General features: G+C 41.2%; 2 protein-coding genes across 2 annotated transcripts in view; one reads left to right on the forward strand and one right to left on the reverse strand.

The window, feature by feature from the left end:
• Positions 1-16,819, forward strand: part of LOC306998452 (uncharacterized protein) — a 460,366-nt gene that overhangs the window by 293,281 nt on the left and 150,266 nt on the right. The gene's annotated exons all lie outside the window — the stretch shown is intronic.
• Positions 4,224-5,684, reverse strand: LOC306998790 (uncharacterized protein). Its single transcript, XM_079613131.1, has 3 exons — positions 5,520-5,684; positions 5,173-5,338; positions 4,224-4,533 (listed from the first exon to the last, which is right to left on the reverse strand). The coding sequence occupies exons 1-3, from the start codon at positions 5,593-5,595 to the stop codon at positions 4,473-4,475; spliced, it is 303 nt and encodes a 100-aa protein (XP_079469257.1). The 5' UTR covers positions 5,596-5,684; the 3' UTR covers positions 4,224-4,472.

Consider the following 16,819-nt stretch of genomic DNA (forward strand, 5'->3'; position numbering starts at 1 on the left):
AGTGGGTATAAAGTATAAAGTTTAGATTCATAGAGAGGGGCTATGTTCACACATTCAAATAATGAGATTCTTATTGTATACTGCTAACAAGTGCTGTCAACGTTAACGCTTGCGATTAAGTTTTGACCAGTTTAACGTAAATTAACGCAGCACCCCCCCCACACCCACCATCCTTGTATTGCAACTATCGTTACATTATATGAACTCGCTCGTATTCATGCAAATACTTTTAAAGCATTTATTGCTCGATTAGACTAAAGAGAACGCTCTGTATGTGAATGTCCTGATGCGCACACACTCATTCATTCATTCCATTCCAATGATGCACTCACGACGCGCAGAAAGACGCGCAACAGTATCGTGTGGCCAGACAGCGCGCTGGAATGGAATTCTCTTTCGCACTTGAACGAACAATATTGATATTGGGCCGGTTCATGTTCACATCGTAAACGAACCGTACCAGAGTTTGTTTGGAACCGTACCGAGACCACCTCTTCAGCTGGGTCTCGGTTCGGTTGTTTGGTCCGCACCCGAGTTCGATTGCTGTATTCACACCTGCCTAAAAGGTCCGCACCAACGGGGGAAACGAACTAGAGTTCGATTCAATCGAACCAAACAAGGCAGGTGTGAATACACCCTAAAACGCCCTCCGGAGATTCAAAATGCAAAACGGGGTCGGCAGTGTTTCTAAAGTTCTCCGTTTTAGGTCTTCATTTTTGCCGTTTTAGTCTGGACGGGAGGTGCAAATGTAGAAAACGGTCTCCGTTTCTAAACGAAAACGCAGTAGTGACGATGGGGCCTCAGTCTCCCCTGCACACATTCACACCTCTCCAGCCTGGTTGTAGCTCTAAATATGCTTTTCTTTTGTCTGCATTATAATTACTAACGACTGACTATTCACGCTGTTTCAATCCCTCATTTCTTAGTTAGCTTCAGTGCACTGGCGCACAGGCAAAGGTTAATAGGTTAACAAATTGTCTTCCATTTGCTTTTCTGTTTCTAGCTCGAGAGGTTTCTAGAGATTAAACGAGAATGGACAAACAAGATTCCAACTGTCCCTACCGGCTATCTAGTGAAACCATGGCAAAGAAAAAAAACTTGGCAGAATCAGCGGGGAAAGAAGATCCTGGTGAGCTTGACTGTAGTCTGGCACTGTGAAGAGACATGAGGTCTTTAGATTACCTGCCATCTGTCCCTACATGCTATCTAGCGAAACCACAGCCAAGGGAACGGCTTGGCAGAATCTGCTAGGAAAGAAGACCCTGTTGACTCTACTCTGTGAAGAGACATGAGGGGTGTAGATTAGCTACGCTAATTATTTTCCATTTGCTTTTCTGTTTCTACCTCTGGAGATTTCTAGAGATTTTGCCAGCTCCAGTTTTATATCCAGCCTCTTATGAAGATTTCAGATGACCCAACACATGTGAAGAGATGATGCCAACCTCAGCAAGGACTTAAGATGACGCCAACTCTGAATCAATATACAACAAAATTGCAATTTTTTTATTGTGAATTGAAATTTCTGTCTGTATAAAGTAATGTTTTAAATAATTAGTTGCATTGTGCAAGTTATCATTTGGAAAAAATGGCAGTACATATACTTTATACATAATATAATTCTTGTTTCTGTTGTTTCCACACAGATTCCAGCAGTTTCTCTCCTTTTACCTCTAACACTCTTACTCTGTGTCCTAACCAGACGCGATGCGATAAGATCCAGCGACAAATAATTTGTCTGTCCACACTAGACGTGAGTGTGAGATGCGTACAAATCAATCAAAACCCATAGCCAATCAGAACAGCGTGTGGGCGGGCTCTCGCGGCAAGTGCACAGCACCAGAGAGTAATCTTGACGGCAATTGCAAGAAAATGGATAAGTAGGCTACATAATCAAATTCACAAATATTACACCATTTAAACAGTATTCAAATACATTTACTAAAACAATCTTTGTCAAATAATACATTTGTTTCTTTACCGTTTACATTTTCTTGTTTCCATTTGTTTAATTTCAAGATCTGAGGTGAATTATCCATTGTTGCTTTTACAGCTACAAAGCTGGGAGCACTAAATGATATTCAAAGTCACACTACACACTTTTAACATTAAATAAAGTACATAAACAGTACCTGAGATTATAATTCCCACACTTTGTGTTTGTTGTTCCAGTGCGACGTCGCAGAAAAATAGAAACGGTTTCTAAAATAGAACCGTCGCGTGTCGCGGCTGGTTAGGACAAAAACTCTGATTAATATGGAAAAGATACCTTTTATCGCGGGCACGGTGTTAGCCATCTAACACTACTTACTCCAATCCTGAACCCTCTGGCTTCCCCACTTCTCCTACCATGCCTCCTACTACTTCTGTACCTTCTTTGTCTACCTATCCCCCACACAACGTTTTCACTAGAAAGCAAACTCTGTACCTCACTGACTTACCAGCAATTAAGTTGAGCTACCAAAATCTCTAGCTGAGCTGGGGGCTAGGGTACTGATGGCTGAGGACAAAAGCCAAGTAACTGACCAAGCAGTTTTATTTGCAATTTGATGAGTGGCAAGAAAATGCAGGTAGTCCTCGCTGCAGACTGTAGCGCAGTGATGTCACGTACATACGTGACGCACATGTATGTGTTACCACGCATGCGCCATCTCGCGGTCACACCGCATGCACGAATAATAGTAATCTTTGGTTTTCATGAATGTGAAAAGAAAAGTGATATTTATTTTATAAACCTTATTTCTCACATTCACAAATGTACATTTTCTAAATGCAATCCTCTTTTTTTTAAAGATTTAAACTTCAAATGAAAATGTATTTTGAATCTATTGAGTTCTCTAAAAACTCAAAAGCTATAAGAACAGGGGCTGTGTTTAAAGGCTTGGCACTTAATCTGGACTGAAGGACTCTGGAGTTTTGTTGTATTATGTTATGACAATGACAATAATTGTTATTTATGTTTTTTATTGTTGTTGTTTTCTTCTACGAGCATTTAATTTAAAAACATTTTTTTTTTATGTTAATGTATTAAAACTTCAAAGTGATAATGAAAGTAGCAAAAATGAGTACAGCACACATCCATAGGTTTAACTATGCCCCTAAAGTAAACTTATTAGGAATTTCAGAGTATTGTGTAATATCAGTGTAGTATTTTATTTAAAGTTTATTACAGTAATGTCAGGGTTCTGTCACTTCAGTCTGGGTTATATTCTGGTTGGTGACAGAGCTCTGACATTCCCAGTTTGTCCTGTGTTTGTTTAGTCTGGTTTATTGTGAGCACATGACTTGTCTTGTATTCCTTGTGCCATGTGCTCTCCTGTCAATTGTCTAGCCCCTCCCATCTCGTTACCTGATAATTGATTAATCTTCCCCACCTGCTTTGTTCGTTACCCTCTTTTGTTTGCTCCCTATTTAGTCTCCCTGTGTTTGCTGTCTTGTGCTGGATCGTCATTGTTGGTCATGGCATGTTGCGGTCCTTCATATTTGCCCTGCGTCAAGTCAAGTCTGTTTGGTTCTGTTTGGTTCTGTTTTTCCCCCTCGGGGTAGTTTTTGTTGTGTTTGTTTTATTTTATTATTTAATAAAGAAATTAAACCCTGACCTGCATTTAAGTCCTCGCTCCAACCACCGTATCGTGACAAGTAAAATAATGGCAACACTGTTGCCAGCTACAATGCAACATTTTTCGTTGTGAATTTACAATAAATAATTGGATACATTTTGCATGACTTTCACAGTAAGGATTACAGCAATATACTGTGAAATATACTCACAGCAATTTACTGTAATATTACAATGCATTGTTGTAAAAGCAAAATTACTATGATATTACAGTACATTACTGTGGAATTACAATCTTTTGCTGTACATCATTACAACAAGGCCCTGTACTTTTACAGTGTGTACTGTGAAAGTAATGTACAAGTTGACAATAATTTACTGTAAATTTACAATCATTGTACAATTAACCCCCTCCCCCCAACAAACAACTCTGAGGTAAAGTCAATGTTAGCCCAATGGCATATTTATTAACAAATAAATATTTTTCAATGTACAACAGATGCCAAGAACTTCAAGAGTTCAAGAAATTCAACTAGTCATAAAAGCCATCTTAAAATGCAGAGAAATTGTGCAAACTTGCAATTCAACTACCTGTCTCACAATTCAACTAGCTGTCTCACAATAACAGTAATGGACAGGATGGGAATGAGGCCTTCATGGCAAGATAAGAGAGCAAGAGAGAGAGCGATGAAGGAATGTCGTAAAGGGGTCAGGCGCTCCTCTCAGTCTCAAACATTATAATGTGTCTACACGCAACAGCATTGTGTAAAAATCGTGTAGTGCAAAGTTGTCTTGAAAAATTACAAAAAGAACAAGGCTACTCAAAACTGAGCCTGACAACTACCGCTGCAAAAAAAAAACTATGATGCCCACTCAAAGTCAATAAGTTTCCTCAAAAGAGTGCTCACATGAGGGTTCATTGTTGTCTGCGTCTTGGTCTTTTTAAGCCTCTTTCAGGATTGATGCCCAGGAAGCACCTGTTAATAAGCAAAGATAGTTTCAGTTTTAAATAGACTTACAGTATGTATTGCAGACATCATTTATCAAGGTGTGCTTTTTCCCCACATCAAACCCTAATAGATTTATAATCCAAACTTGTTAGATCTTACTCTCACCATAAATTTTTTTAGCCAAGGTGCCTCAGGTTAGGTTTGCCTGAGGCAAAGTGGTTGATTTTCTACTATGAGAGGCCATATCAACGTGCGCTGCCACTGAACTGCATCTTCACGCAATTGGCCAGTTGGTAAATTAAAACCAAACCCTGTTGAAAGTATGACAAACACATCCTTTTCAATTAAGGGCCTTTTGTTCTGCTTTTAAAGAAAATTTCATCTTCTTCATTCAATACATTCGCATTTCGCAATAGACGTTTGTTTCGAAATCATCATCACATAGCCTACCCCAAAACAAAATAAAATTATGCCGTCAGCATAACGTCTAGAAACCCAGACTGATCTGGAGAGCGAAATTGAATGAGTTTGCGAGATCAGGATGGTCTCACCAGGCTAGCCTCAGGTACCTCGTTTGTCAGCATTTTAGACCTCAAGACAATCATTGAGTTGGAAGACTGTACTATAATGTGAATTACAAGATTAAATGTGATCTTTATAAAATACCTTTGAATGAACTCCAGCGTCGACGATCCAGCGGCCGGATACTCAAGGTTGAAGACGTAATAGCTGCTGGAGAAAGCAGCTACTCCGTGTAAAAAGAAATGGTGTGGGCCCATCACGACATGTCCCTCGATGGATATAAGCCATCCAGAGGGCTTCATCCTGTCACCTGAAATGAACAGAAACTACATTATGTGTTATGAGCACTTTGCGATCTGCTTAAGATACAAAGGGCTATACAAATGTAATTCTTCTTATTATTATTATTATTTATTGTGGTCATGTAGATTTCTAGAATGACAACAAAATAATGAGTAAGAAATGTCTATACTAGATCAAAGTAACATTACCTTGAATGATCAAGCAGGGGGTGCTGGGGAGTTCTGCAGTATTGACGTCCACAGCAGTGGCACATGGCTGTAACATAGTTAACACACAATAGCATGGATTTAGGATAAAGGATAAATATTGTGCATTGGTCAGAGACAGTAAATCATGCAAGGTAAATGTTGATAATGTAATCACTCATTTTGGTGTAATCACCAACAAAAACGTGAAATGACTAGATTGCAGTGTTTCAATATCGGCGCTTAACTAGTGGTGGAGTTGAGAAAGAGCTATAAATAACCCCAAAATGTCCAAAAAGAGAAAAATGTATACAAAGGGAAGGCAATTTAAAGAACAATGGGAAAGTGAATACATGTTTGTACTTCAAGGAAAAAAAAACGGTATGTCTTCTGTGTGGCGAGGCAGTGTTGGTGATGAAGGAATACAATTTACGTCGGCATTTTAACACCAAACACGGAGCGAAGTATGCTAACTCTAGTCTCCAAAATTGTCCAAGAATTGAAAGGCAGACTGCAATCGCAGCAAAATATGTGTTTACAAAAGCCACCGCATAAAATGATGCAGCCCTGAAAGCTAGCTTTATTGTGGCTGAAGAAATCGCCCGCGCTTGAAAGTGTTTTTCAGAGGGAGCATTTTTGAAGAGGAGCATGCTAAAGGTATGTGAGCAGGTGTGCCCCGACCAGATACAGACTTTTAAAAATGTCAGTTTGTCAAAAAACACCATCGCAGACCGAGTTAAGGAACTGGCAGGCAATCTGACAACACAGCTGGCCGAAGAGACACGCAGTTACCAGACTTTTTCATTAGCTGTTGATGAAAGTACAGACAACACGGATTTTTATAAGAGGCGTGAAAGCAGACTTCACTATCAGTGAGGAGCTCTTGGATGTAGCTGCAATGCATTGGACGACGAAGGGGAAGGACATTTTTGATGCGGTGACGAGGTCCGTAAGTAAAACTAAATTACCTTGGGAAAAGTTGGTGGGGCTAACTACCGATGGCGCACCTGCGATGTGTGGAGAAAAAGCAGGCTTGGTTGGACTAGTGAAGGAGAAAATGCATAAGAGTAACTGCCACACACCTCTGATAACTTATCATTGCATTATCCACCAAGAAGCTCTGTGTGGAAAGGTTCTGGAACTGGATGATATAATGACCACAGTCGTGAAAACTGTACCATACAGAAGTAAGGTGGCTGAGTAGGAGCGCGGTCCTCAAACGATTTTTTGAGCTGAAGGAAGAAATTGCGCTTTTCATGCAAAGTAAAGGAAAATCCTTGCATGAACTGTCTGATCCAAACTGGCTGTGTGACTTTGCTATGTTGTGTGACCTAGCGGAGCATCTCGCCCAACTGAATCAGAGGCAGCACCGCAAACAAGTCGTCAAACAGATGTCCGACATGATCACAGCTTTCCAGCGTAAACTGCACATGTGGTAGTCCCAACAGGATAATCTTGCCCACTTTCCTGTTTGTCAGAGCATCTCCACCTCAGTCTCTGGTCCTTTTTCATGCGCTCGGTTGGTTAACCCTCTGGGGTTGGCAATCACGCCGGCGTGATTTGCGTGATTTTTTTCACATAGCAGCTAAATAGACTTAAAATACTCTGTAATTTATGGTCATACAGACTTAACCCTCTGGGGTCTGAGGGGTTTTTGGGGCCCTTGAAATGTTGCTTGGCCTGTCGGTACCTGTCAGCTGCCTCTGGAGTCCCACAAGCCAACCAGGCCCGATAGGACTCCTTCTTCAGCTTGACGGCATCCTTTACTTCCGGTGTCCACCACCGGGTTCGGGGATTGCCGCCTCGATAGGCACCGGAGACCTTACTGCCACAGCTCTGAGAGCCCGCTTCGACAATGGAGGTGGAGAACATGGTCCACTCGGACTCAATATCTCCAGCCTCCCTCGGGATCCGGTCGAAGCTCGGCTAACCATTCATCGCAGACCCTTACAGTACGCTTGGGTCTGCCGAGTCTGTACAGCTTCCTCCCCCGCCATCGGATCCAACTCACCACCAGGTGGTGATCAGTTGACAGCTCCGCCCCTCTCTTCACCCGAGTGTCCAAGACATACGGCCGGAGGTCAGATGAATCTTTGTGGTTAGATGAAACGACCACAAAGTCGATCATCGACCTACGGCCTAGGGTGTCCGGATGCCACGTACACGGATGGACACCCTTATGCTTGAGCATGGTGTTCGTTATGGACAAACTGTAACTAGCACAGAAGTCCAATAACTGAACACCGCTCGGGTTCAGATCAGGGGGGCCGTTCCTCCCAATCACGCCCCTCCAGATGTCACTGTCGCTGCCCACGTGGGCGTTGAAGTCCCCCAGTAGAACGACGGAGTCCCCAGTCGGAGCACTTTCCAGCACCCCTCCCAGAGACTCCAAGAAGGCCGGGTACTCTGCACTGCCGTTTGGTCCATAGGCACACACGACAGTGAGAGACCTATCCCCGACCCGTAGGCACAGGGAAACGACCCTCCCGTTCACCGGGGTAAACTCCAACACATGGCGGCTGAGCTGGAGGGCTATAAGCAAACCCACACCAGCCCGCCGCCTCTCACCATGGGCAACTCCAGAGTGGTGAAGAGTCCATCCTCTCTCAAGGAGTGTGGTTCCAGAGCCCAAGCCGTGCGTGGAGGTGATCCCGACTATCTCTAGTCAGAACCTCTCAACCTCATGTACAATCTCAGGCTCCTTCCCCACCAGCGAGGTGATGTTCCATGTCCCTAGAGGCCCCCGCCTTCGACTGCCGCCCGATCCTCTAAGCACCGGCCCCTTACGGTCCCTCCTGCAGGTGGTGAGCCGACTGGAAGGCGGCCCCACGTCACTGCTTCGGGTTTTAGCCCGGCCGGACCCTGTGGGGGGAGGCCCGGCCACCAGGCGCTCGCATACGAGCCCTACCCCCGGGCCTGGCTCCAGGGTAGGGCCCCGGCTGCGCCATGCCGGGCGACGTCACGGTCCTTATTTTTTTTGTTCATAAGTTAAGTCTCTTAGTTTGACCCGTCGCCTAGGACCTGTTTGCCTTGAGAGACCCTACCAGGGGCATATAGCCCTGGACAACATAGGTCCTAGGGTCATTTGGGTACTCAAACCCCTCCACCACGTTAAGGTGGCAGTTCAAGGAGGGGTCAAAATAATTCGTAACAGCAAAATATAGTTCAGTTCAAATAAAATAAATATATATCTAGACGTTTGTCTAGTTTTTAAGTCACAATCACTGTTATTTTCTCTCAGAATTATCTCTGTCGATTTCTCTGTGCTTACATCTAATTTCTCTCTCCCGCGCTGACGTCATTTCCCCATTCGCGTCTCTCTCCCCTGATGGGTCAGCAGTAACTACCCCTCACATTATCTTCAAGGCAACATAACATTCAAAATACAGCATACATTTTTCATATTCACAACATGAGAAAATTAACAAAAAGAAAACACTTTTGGATCATTTATGGGAAAAGTTTTAAATGAGCAATTCTGAACTCAGTTACTAATTTACTTTTCTCTTATTTTAGTAACCACTCTGGGTTACATAAACAAATCAGAACATATATTTAAAAAAAAAAAAACACAGCCAGTGCATAACCAAGTAAATCAACCACATTCTATAGAATTGGCTAACTAACATCTTACAACCTCAGTAAAAATGATAAACAAAATACAAGCATTCTTATTTCCTTAACAATATAACAAAAAAGTTAAATAAATAAACAACAATGCCAGTGTATTTTAGTAACTTAATTCATCAAGCATATTTTCAATGCAAATTAAAGAAATCAATATTTACAATAAAATATATCCAAATAGAAATAATGTTTTCTTCCTTTACAATATCACACACACACACACACACACACACACACACACACACACACACACACACACACACACACACACACACACACACACACACACACACATAAATAAATACAAATGAACGAAGCCAGTGCATTTTAGGGAATTCTAGCAATTTATCTGGCATATTTCCAACATAACTGGCAAAATAATTACATCACATCACCACAATATACAATTATAACCAAAAAACAAAACAAAAAAAACAACAATACAAAACAAAACAATAAAAAATATACACCATCCAAAATATTCAACAAAAATAAAATCACCAGTTTATATCTTTATAATCAGGGCCGGCCCGAGGCATAAGCGAACTAAGCGGCTGCTTGGGGCCCCGTGGCCACCAGGGGGCCCCCAATCGAGTTTTTATTTTATTTTATTTTTTTACACATATTAGATAACTTAAACGAGTGACATAAATGAATGAATGAATAATTCATGACAAGCGAATTCTGATTTTATTATCAATAGGCTATACCTGCTACAACTGCTGCTGTGTCTGCCAGCGTTTGAATCATGCGCATAATCTAGACACCTCGCGTGCATAGACAATTCGTGGGTGGGGAGACTTCTGTGATGAAAATAGACTTTAACTTTATTAATATGGTTTTAATAATCTTCATAATGTAACCGGGCGTTCGTATAGGGTTCACCTAACACTAACAGAAATAAGAAAATAATAAACGATAGCAGTTTGAAGTCTTCTCCACTTTATTATATTCCACACATCAGATCACTAACTCCAAAACCCCGCGACACTCCAGTACCAAGTGCGCATCTACGGCAAGCCCCGAGGGGAAAAATACATTGCATGCACACACATACAACTAGCGCCAGTACATCATTATTATTGTAACAGACTTTGTTGGATTCTGTCATGATGCAATTCAACAAAGTCTGTTACAATAATAATCTATAAATAAATTAAAAAGATTTTGAGGACAGTTACACTGTCAATAATTGTTATTGTTGTTGCTGTTATTATGTTTCTGATTTCTAAGTTTTGTCATTATTTTAGCAAATAATTGAGAGAGTTAGTAAAAGAGTAAAGTAAAAGTTAAACGTTTTAAAAACAAAAGTGAAAAATGTATGCATTTCATTATTTAAGTATATTTTTTTTGTAACATTCTATTTTTGATTATATCCATGTTTGTCTATTTTGGTTTTATTTTGTAGTTGAAGACTGCACATTTATTGCACATTTGTAAATAATTGATTTATGTTTTGTGGCAGTTTGTTTTCAGAAGTTTCAAAAAGTTAGTAAAAGAGTAAAGTAAAAGTTAAAACTTTTTTATTTAAGTATCTATTTTTTATTAAGTATTTATTTTGTATTAATACATAACCTCACTGTATTAATTTATAATGTCGCATTATAGCGTGACAGGTGACTCCGCATGGTGGGAGGGGGCCCCCAAATCAAATTCGGCTTAGGGCCCCCAAAAGGCTCGGGCCGGCACTGTTTATAATGAAAGTCACTGCTTTTGCTTACTTAATTAGATGTTTTCCATTCAAATTCGGTAAGGCTCTGCAACAATGTATGGACATGTGGATTCACATTTTGAACCTTTCTTTTAACTGTAGTTAACTACGTTTTGCGGCTAGTTCCAGATTTTGCAGCACACTTTGTCCCCTCAGGATTTATCCTCACAAAGAACCTAATCATCAAATCAGACAACATCAATTTTAGAATTTTATTAGGTAGTAAAAAAAAAAAAAAAAAAAAAAAAAAAAAACTGTATGAGAACCAAGTACAACAACAAATACATATTGGCAACAAAAATTCAAAACAGTAGTTGTCCCTGTGTGTATTTGGACTAGCCATTCATTAAATAAAACCATGATTGGACATAATGATTTTTAACACTTACCTTTGAATTAGCTCAAGTGACTGGCTGACTTCTAGTACTCAATATTAAAAACATAAAAGCAACCAAAGCGCAGAGAGTGCTGCAGCAAAATCCAGCTTCTCTTCAATGCTGACCATCCACTTAGATGAAGTTAGAAGTTTATCTCCTGAAATATGAAAAGTCACCATAAAAACTGCAAAGAAACATATAGGTTGTTCACTATATATTTTATGCTTACCAAGCATGATAAGCCTTGGTGTGGCTGGTAGGGTTTGCTCAGTCTATATTGATATCTTAGTGGAAGTTTCCTTGAAAACAACATAAAAAAAAAGATTACTCAGCAAAAACTTAGCAATGTTCCCTTTAAAAAGGGAATATATATATATATATATATAATATATATATATTATTATATATATATATACTTTTTATATAGTTAGCTGCCCTTATTGCAGTTTGTATTTTATATAGTTAGCTGCCCTTATTGCAGTTTCTATTTTTGTATTATATAACTGGGCATTGTGTATATGCTTTTCAGTGACAGATTGAATTTTAGGAGGAAATAACTGGCCACAAGCTAGATAGGACTGCAGCATCTGGTGCCTTTCTGCCAAGGTTTTACAAAGATGCAAAAAAAAATGTTCTTGCACAGTTCTTAAAATATGAATGTTTACTTTCAAACCTGAGGGTCGACAGGCGAATCAATGGTCCAAAATGTAGTATAAGGTCTGCATAGTGCAACAAGTAATGATGCTTTGCTTTCAGACTCTCATAAGGAAACAAGGAGCTTCTTACAGAGACATATTCTTGTGTTAAAAACTTGAGGTAGCCAATCTCATTATGACTCAATTTTTGGAGCACAAATCAGCTTAATCATTTCTTTCAGTTTAAGGCACAATTGCCAAACATCACTATCGATTGGGTTCTCTTAAGAGAGTACTCTCTTACTGCGTAATATCTTACGCTAGGGCAGTGGTTCCCAAACTTTTTGCAGCATGCACCCCTTTCTAGTGTTTGACACCTGTCAAGCACCCCCCAACACCTTACTCTGGTTAAACTTCACATTTTAAATTTTAATAACTAAATACAAATATTCACTGTAGATAAGAAAACATAAATCCATAAAATGACTATCACCTTTTTTTGTGAGATGGATGGGCCTGCATGTTTGCACACAGATCATAAAAATTTGGGGTAATGGATGACAGTTTTACTCTCAAATCATTCTCAGCATCTAGTCTTTGTCGATGTTTTGTTTTCAAAAATGTCAGTGCAGAAAAGCCTGCCTCGCATAAGTATGTGGTTGCAAAGGGCATCAACACTTTAAGTGCTTGCTTTGACAATCCTGGATACTCCACCATTGCTGAAGCCCAGAAATCCACCAGTGACTTATTTTTAAAAAGTATGTTGTGTCTCCCATCAGATGATAACTCTAGTAACTTTTCTTGCTCTTGAAATGAGAGATGTGGGATTGGAGGAGTGACATCAAAAGGATTCCGAATCCATGTCTGAGAGGGTCCATAGGGGGGAAGTAAATCCGCAGATTTTGGCTGAGCTGGTCGAGATGATTAATTATGAGGCCTTTGACGCAATCACTTAGCACATATTCCCGGGATTGCAAACATTCAGATAGCAGAGGAAAGCACTCGGTGGAGTTTGCATTTATCCAGTTGGCCCAGAAAGCAAGCTTTTTAATAAGTGCTTCAACTTTGTCCTGGGTGTTGAAAACGGTGGTACTAAGACCCTGCAGACTTAAATTAAGTTAATTTAGAGTAGAAAATATGTCTGCCAGATATGCCAGCTTCTGAAGCCAGATGTCGTCTTGTAAGCATGAAGACAACTGAAACGGGTTGTGAACAAAAACTTCCTGAACTTCACATCTGAGCTCAAAAATCCTTGCTAAGACCTTTCCACGTGACAACCAGCGCACTTCTGTGTGCAGTAGAAGTGTTTCATGCTCGGTTCCGATTTAGTTACATATAGTGCGAAAAATCTGTAAATTTAACGGACGAGCATTGACGATTTTCACAACGTCATGAAGTACAGATAAAAGTTCACCCGGCATGTTTTTCATTGCGAGGGCCTCTCGGTGGATGCTGCAGTGCACCCAGGAAACTGATGGTGCAACTTTTTGGATCAGAGCTACTGCTCCTTTGTGTCTCCCCGTCATTGATTTTGCCCCGTCTGTACAAATTCCAACGCAGCGCGCCCAGTCAATTTCGTGTACTCTGAAAAAGCTATCCATCAAATTAAAAATATATTCCCCTGTTGAACGTGTGACAAGGGGACGGCAAAACAAAAAATCTTCATGAACTGTGTTCTCAAATAAATAACGGACATACACCAGAAGATTAGCTAGATTCGCTACGTCAGTAGACTCGTCGACTTGCAGTGAGAAGAATTTACTGTTTTTTATTCTGCTTATTAGCTGGCTGAGCATGTCAGATATCGAATCAATGCGACGAGCCACAGTATTATCAGAGAGAGGGATGTTGTCCAGCGTCTTTGCAGCTTTCTCCCCGAGCATACAGTTCACTTTAGCAACAGGTAAGAACAGATTTTCTCCAATTGTGTGGGGCATACCTTTTGTAGCTATGCGGTAGCTCGCCAGATATGAAGCTTACTGTGCATTTTTGGAAGTCCCTAAGCCTGAATGGGAGTGGATAATTTTTTTCTTCTTCTGCAGTTCGTCCAATTTTACTTGGAGAAAACTTGCAGGCATGTCTTGTAATTGATTATGTCTTGTTTGAAAGGGCCGGACCATATAGACCCTTTTACAAGCCCACGTGATCAAATAGTTGCGCGCGCATTTTGGCAACGGAAGTGGTGTTGTTTCCCACTGGCTCTAATGTGTTAGCAACTCCAAAAGTTTATCAAAACGGTTTCCCAGCATCAAAATGTCTGGTTGTTGCGTTTACGGTTGCACTAATCAATATTCCACCAAGGGGCTTAAGTTTTACAGGATTCCGACAGGATCACGGCCGTTTCAGAAGAACCGGCAGCGCCTGTGTCTGCTGGTGATTAAACGTGTTGATTGGAGCGAGGACATAATAAAAAATGCTCGCGTCTGAAGCGCCCACTTGACACTCTGCTGATTCTCGCCATACTTCCGTTGCCAATATGCGCGCGCATACGTTGCTACGTCATCATTGTGTACAAACAGTAAAAGGATCTATATGAGGGCTTGAGACTGCTATAAAACTTCTCTGCATCGCCAATCCATGTAAACCCGAAATCAATGTAACTGTCACTGTATTTGTGTTTCTTTCTTGACATTTTCTCCCTCTCAAATGTAGGCCTATTTCTCTTGACCAGCACATCTCTGTTAGGTTTCTCTGTTCCCGCCTCTTCACCCCGTTCATTATCCTCTGAGTCTGTTCGATCGGGTTTCTCCACATATTCAGCGCCACATGGTCGTTGCACATCTCCACAGGAGATTCCGATGTAGATGGCTCACTCCTACTGTCCCTTGATTTCTTTAAAGTGCCCGTTTTTAACCAGGTGTCCATTTTTATTAATGTAGTAATCAAAAAATAAATGAATGAATTATCACTTAGCGCTTAATATGAACAGGGCGGGGCTATTGTGACACAGACGTGCTTGTAAAATTAAATTTAATCATGAGTAGTTTACAGCTTGTAATGTTACATTTTATTTATCAATAAAACTTTGGTATGTGAAGTTTACCTCAGTTAAATATGTAAAAATAATAAAAAGACAAAAACATTTCCCCCGCCATTACAAACATTCTCTTGCGCACCCCCGGTGGTTAGTCTGTGCACCCCTAGGGGTCCGCGCACCCCAGTTTGGGAACCACTGCGCTACGGGGAAAAACTCTTTTCCACAAGATATTGAAGCCAAAAATTATCCTTAATTTTGAAATAATGTAAAACGCGTTGCGGCAGCCTGCAGACATAGACAAGACGGCTCGCGCGCCTATTGGCTGTCCTGCGGCAACTGCAGCAGCCTATCGAGAGAGGCCTCTCGAGACGTCAGATCCAATGTGGGCGCTTCGCGCCCATTACGTCACGTCCCGCTGAAACAGGCGTGGCTTGGGCCTATAAATATAGCTCGACAGGCTGATAGACTCTGATTTTAATCTCTTCAGTGAAGCTCTCAAGGCTCGCATGGCATCTTTCGCCGAGACTGCACCTCCGCCCGCTGCGGTGCCGCGCTCAGCGGGCCCCGGAACCTCCTCCAACCCGAGAAAGCTCGCCGGTTCGCCTGCCAGCTTCGCCGCCTGCTTCGCTCGAGTCTCTAACTGACGGACAGCGGTCGCCGTCTGCCGCCACTTCCGTCATGGATGATGATGAAGAAGCCGCGTCTGTGGAGGATGACAGCTGCTCTATACTGGCGTCGGGCAGTGAGGATTGGTCGAGCTCTGTGGCTCTCGCCTCCTCTGCTCGCCACCCTTCAGGGAAAAGGGCCAGCACACCCGGCTGCATGGATGTTTCCTGCAAGGAGACCGCGTTTCGCCGTCTTCAAGACCCGCGCCTTTTCTTCCTGAGCTTCACGAAGAAGTCGCAAAGTCCTGGAAAGCCCCCTTCTCAGCAGTATTCTTCGTGGTGGACGGTGCTAAAGACAAAAGATACCATTCTCTTTGTCCTGTGGAAGAAGCTGTAGCGGCCCATCTTTGCCCGCCCTCCGCTGGACGGCCGCTGTATTTTTGATAGAATAATGTTTAAGCATGGTTATTCAAAAACAAAAAATTTAAGTGTCTGAAATAACGCCACAAAACGCATAGTAAATATGTGGCCACAATACTTTTGAGTAATTTTCCTTCAAAATTATCTAAAAATCATCCTGCCTAATCATTCACATAAAACAATACATTGATTTACATATTGTAAAACACTTTTTGTTTGGGAAAGCAATATGCGCAGGGGCGGGGACGATCCAACACCATCATGTATAGTAAGTGGTTCACACCTGAGAAGACAATGACCCGCATAATGAGCTTGCATAATGAGCCTTTCATTCAGGTGTGTATATCAACAACAATTACAATTTTAACAATATTTCAAGTGTAATCTTTCTTTTTTTAAGGCGAGACACGGCAGGCAAAAACATTGTTTGTTTTTTCACTGGTCAATTTTGAGATTTTGGGCTATTTGTCTTCAATAATATGTCTTCTTTCAGACTTGTGGTGAAAAAAAGTCCAAAATACACATTTAGGTCTTTATTTTACAACACTTTGTCTATTTGCGTCTGTAGATTTATCTGAAATTCAACAAAAGTTGGCGTTCTAAATCAACGTGCTGCTCCGCGATCTCTCTCTGCTTCCTTTTAATCACGCACATGTCTGAAAAGCTCTCTCTCTCTCCTGTACAATGCTGTCGGATCCAAATATGGTAATGTCCTTTTAATCAGTAACCAATCGTGAAAGTAAAATGGGCATTTCACCCTAAAAGCGAAATCTCATTTGGCTGATGTCAATTTCTGACAACGTGATTCGTTCAGATGCATCACGTGACGCACTCTGACATTTAGATGTGTGTTTTTGACTGTTTTTCTGCTCAGTTGAAGGCCATAAATGCTGTGTTTATAAGTTTTGATGTGATTTAGGTGGTTTGTATTGTTGTTGCTAATGATTTGAT

This window comes from Phoxinus phoxinus (genome assembly GCF_949152265.1).
Source record: "Phoxinus phoxinus genome assembly, chromosome: 5".
Taxonomy (NCBI): domain Eukaryota; kingdom Metazoa; phylum Chordata; class Actinopteri; order Cypriniformes; family Leuciscidae; genus Phoxinus; species Phoxinus phoxinus.

Excerpts from the sequence above, each read along its gene's own strand:
- LOC306998790 (XM_079613131.1), bottom strand. The coding sequence starts at position 5,595 with ATGTTACAGCCATGTGCCACTGCTGTGGACGTCAATACTGCAGAACTC. Across the intron at positions 5,339-5,519 it reads CCCCTGCTTGATCATTCAAG|GTGACAGGATGAAGCCCTCT; the intron begins GTAATGTTACTT and ends TGTTCATTTCAG. Across the intron at positions 4,534-5,172 it reads ACGCTGGAGTTCATTCAAAG|GTGCTTCCTGGGCATCAATC; the intron begins GTATTTTATAAA and ends GCTTATTAACAG.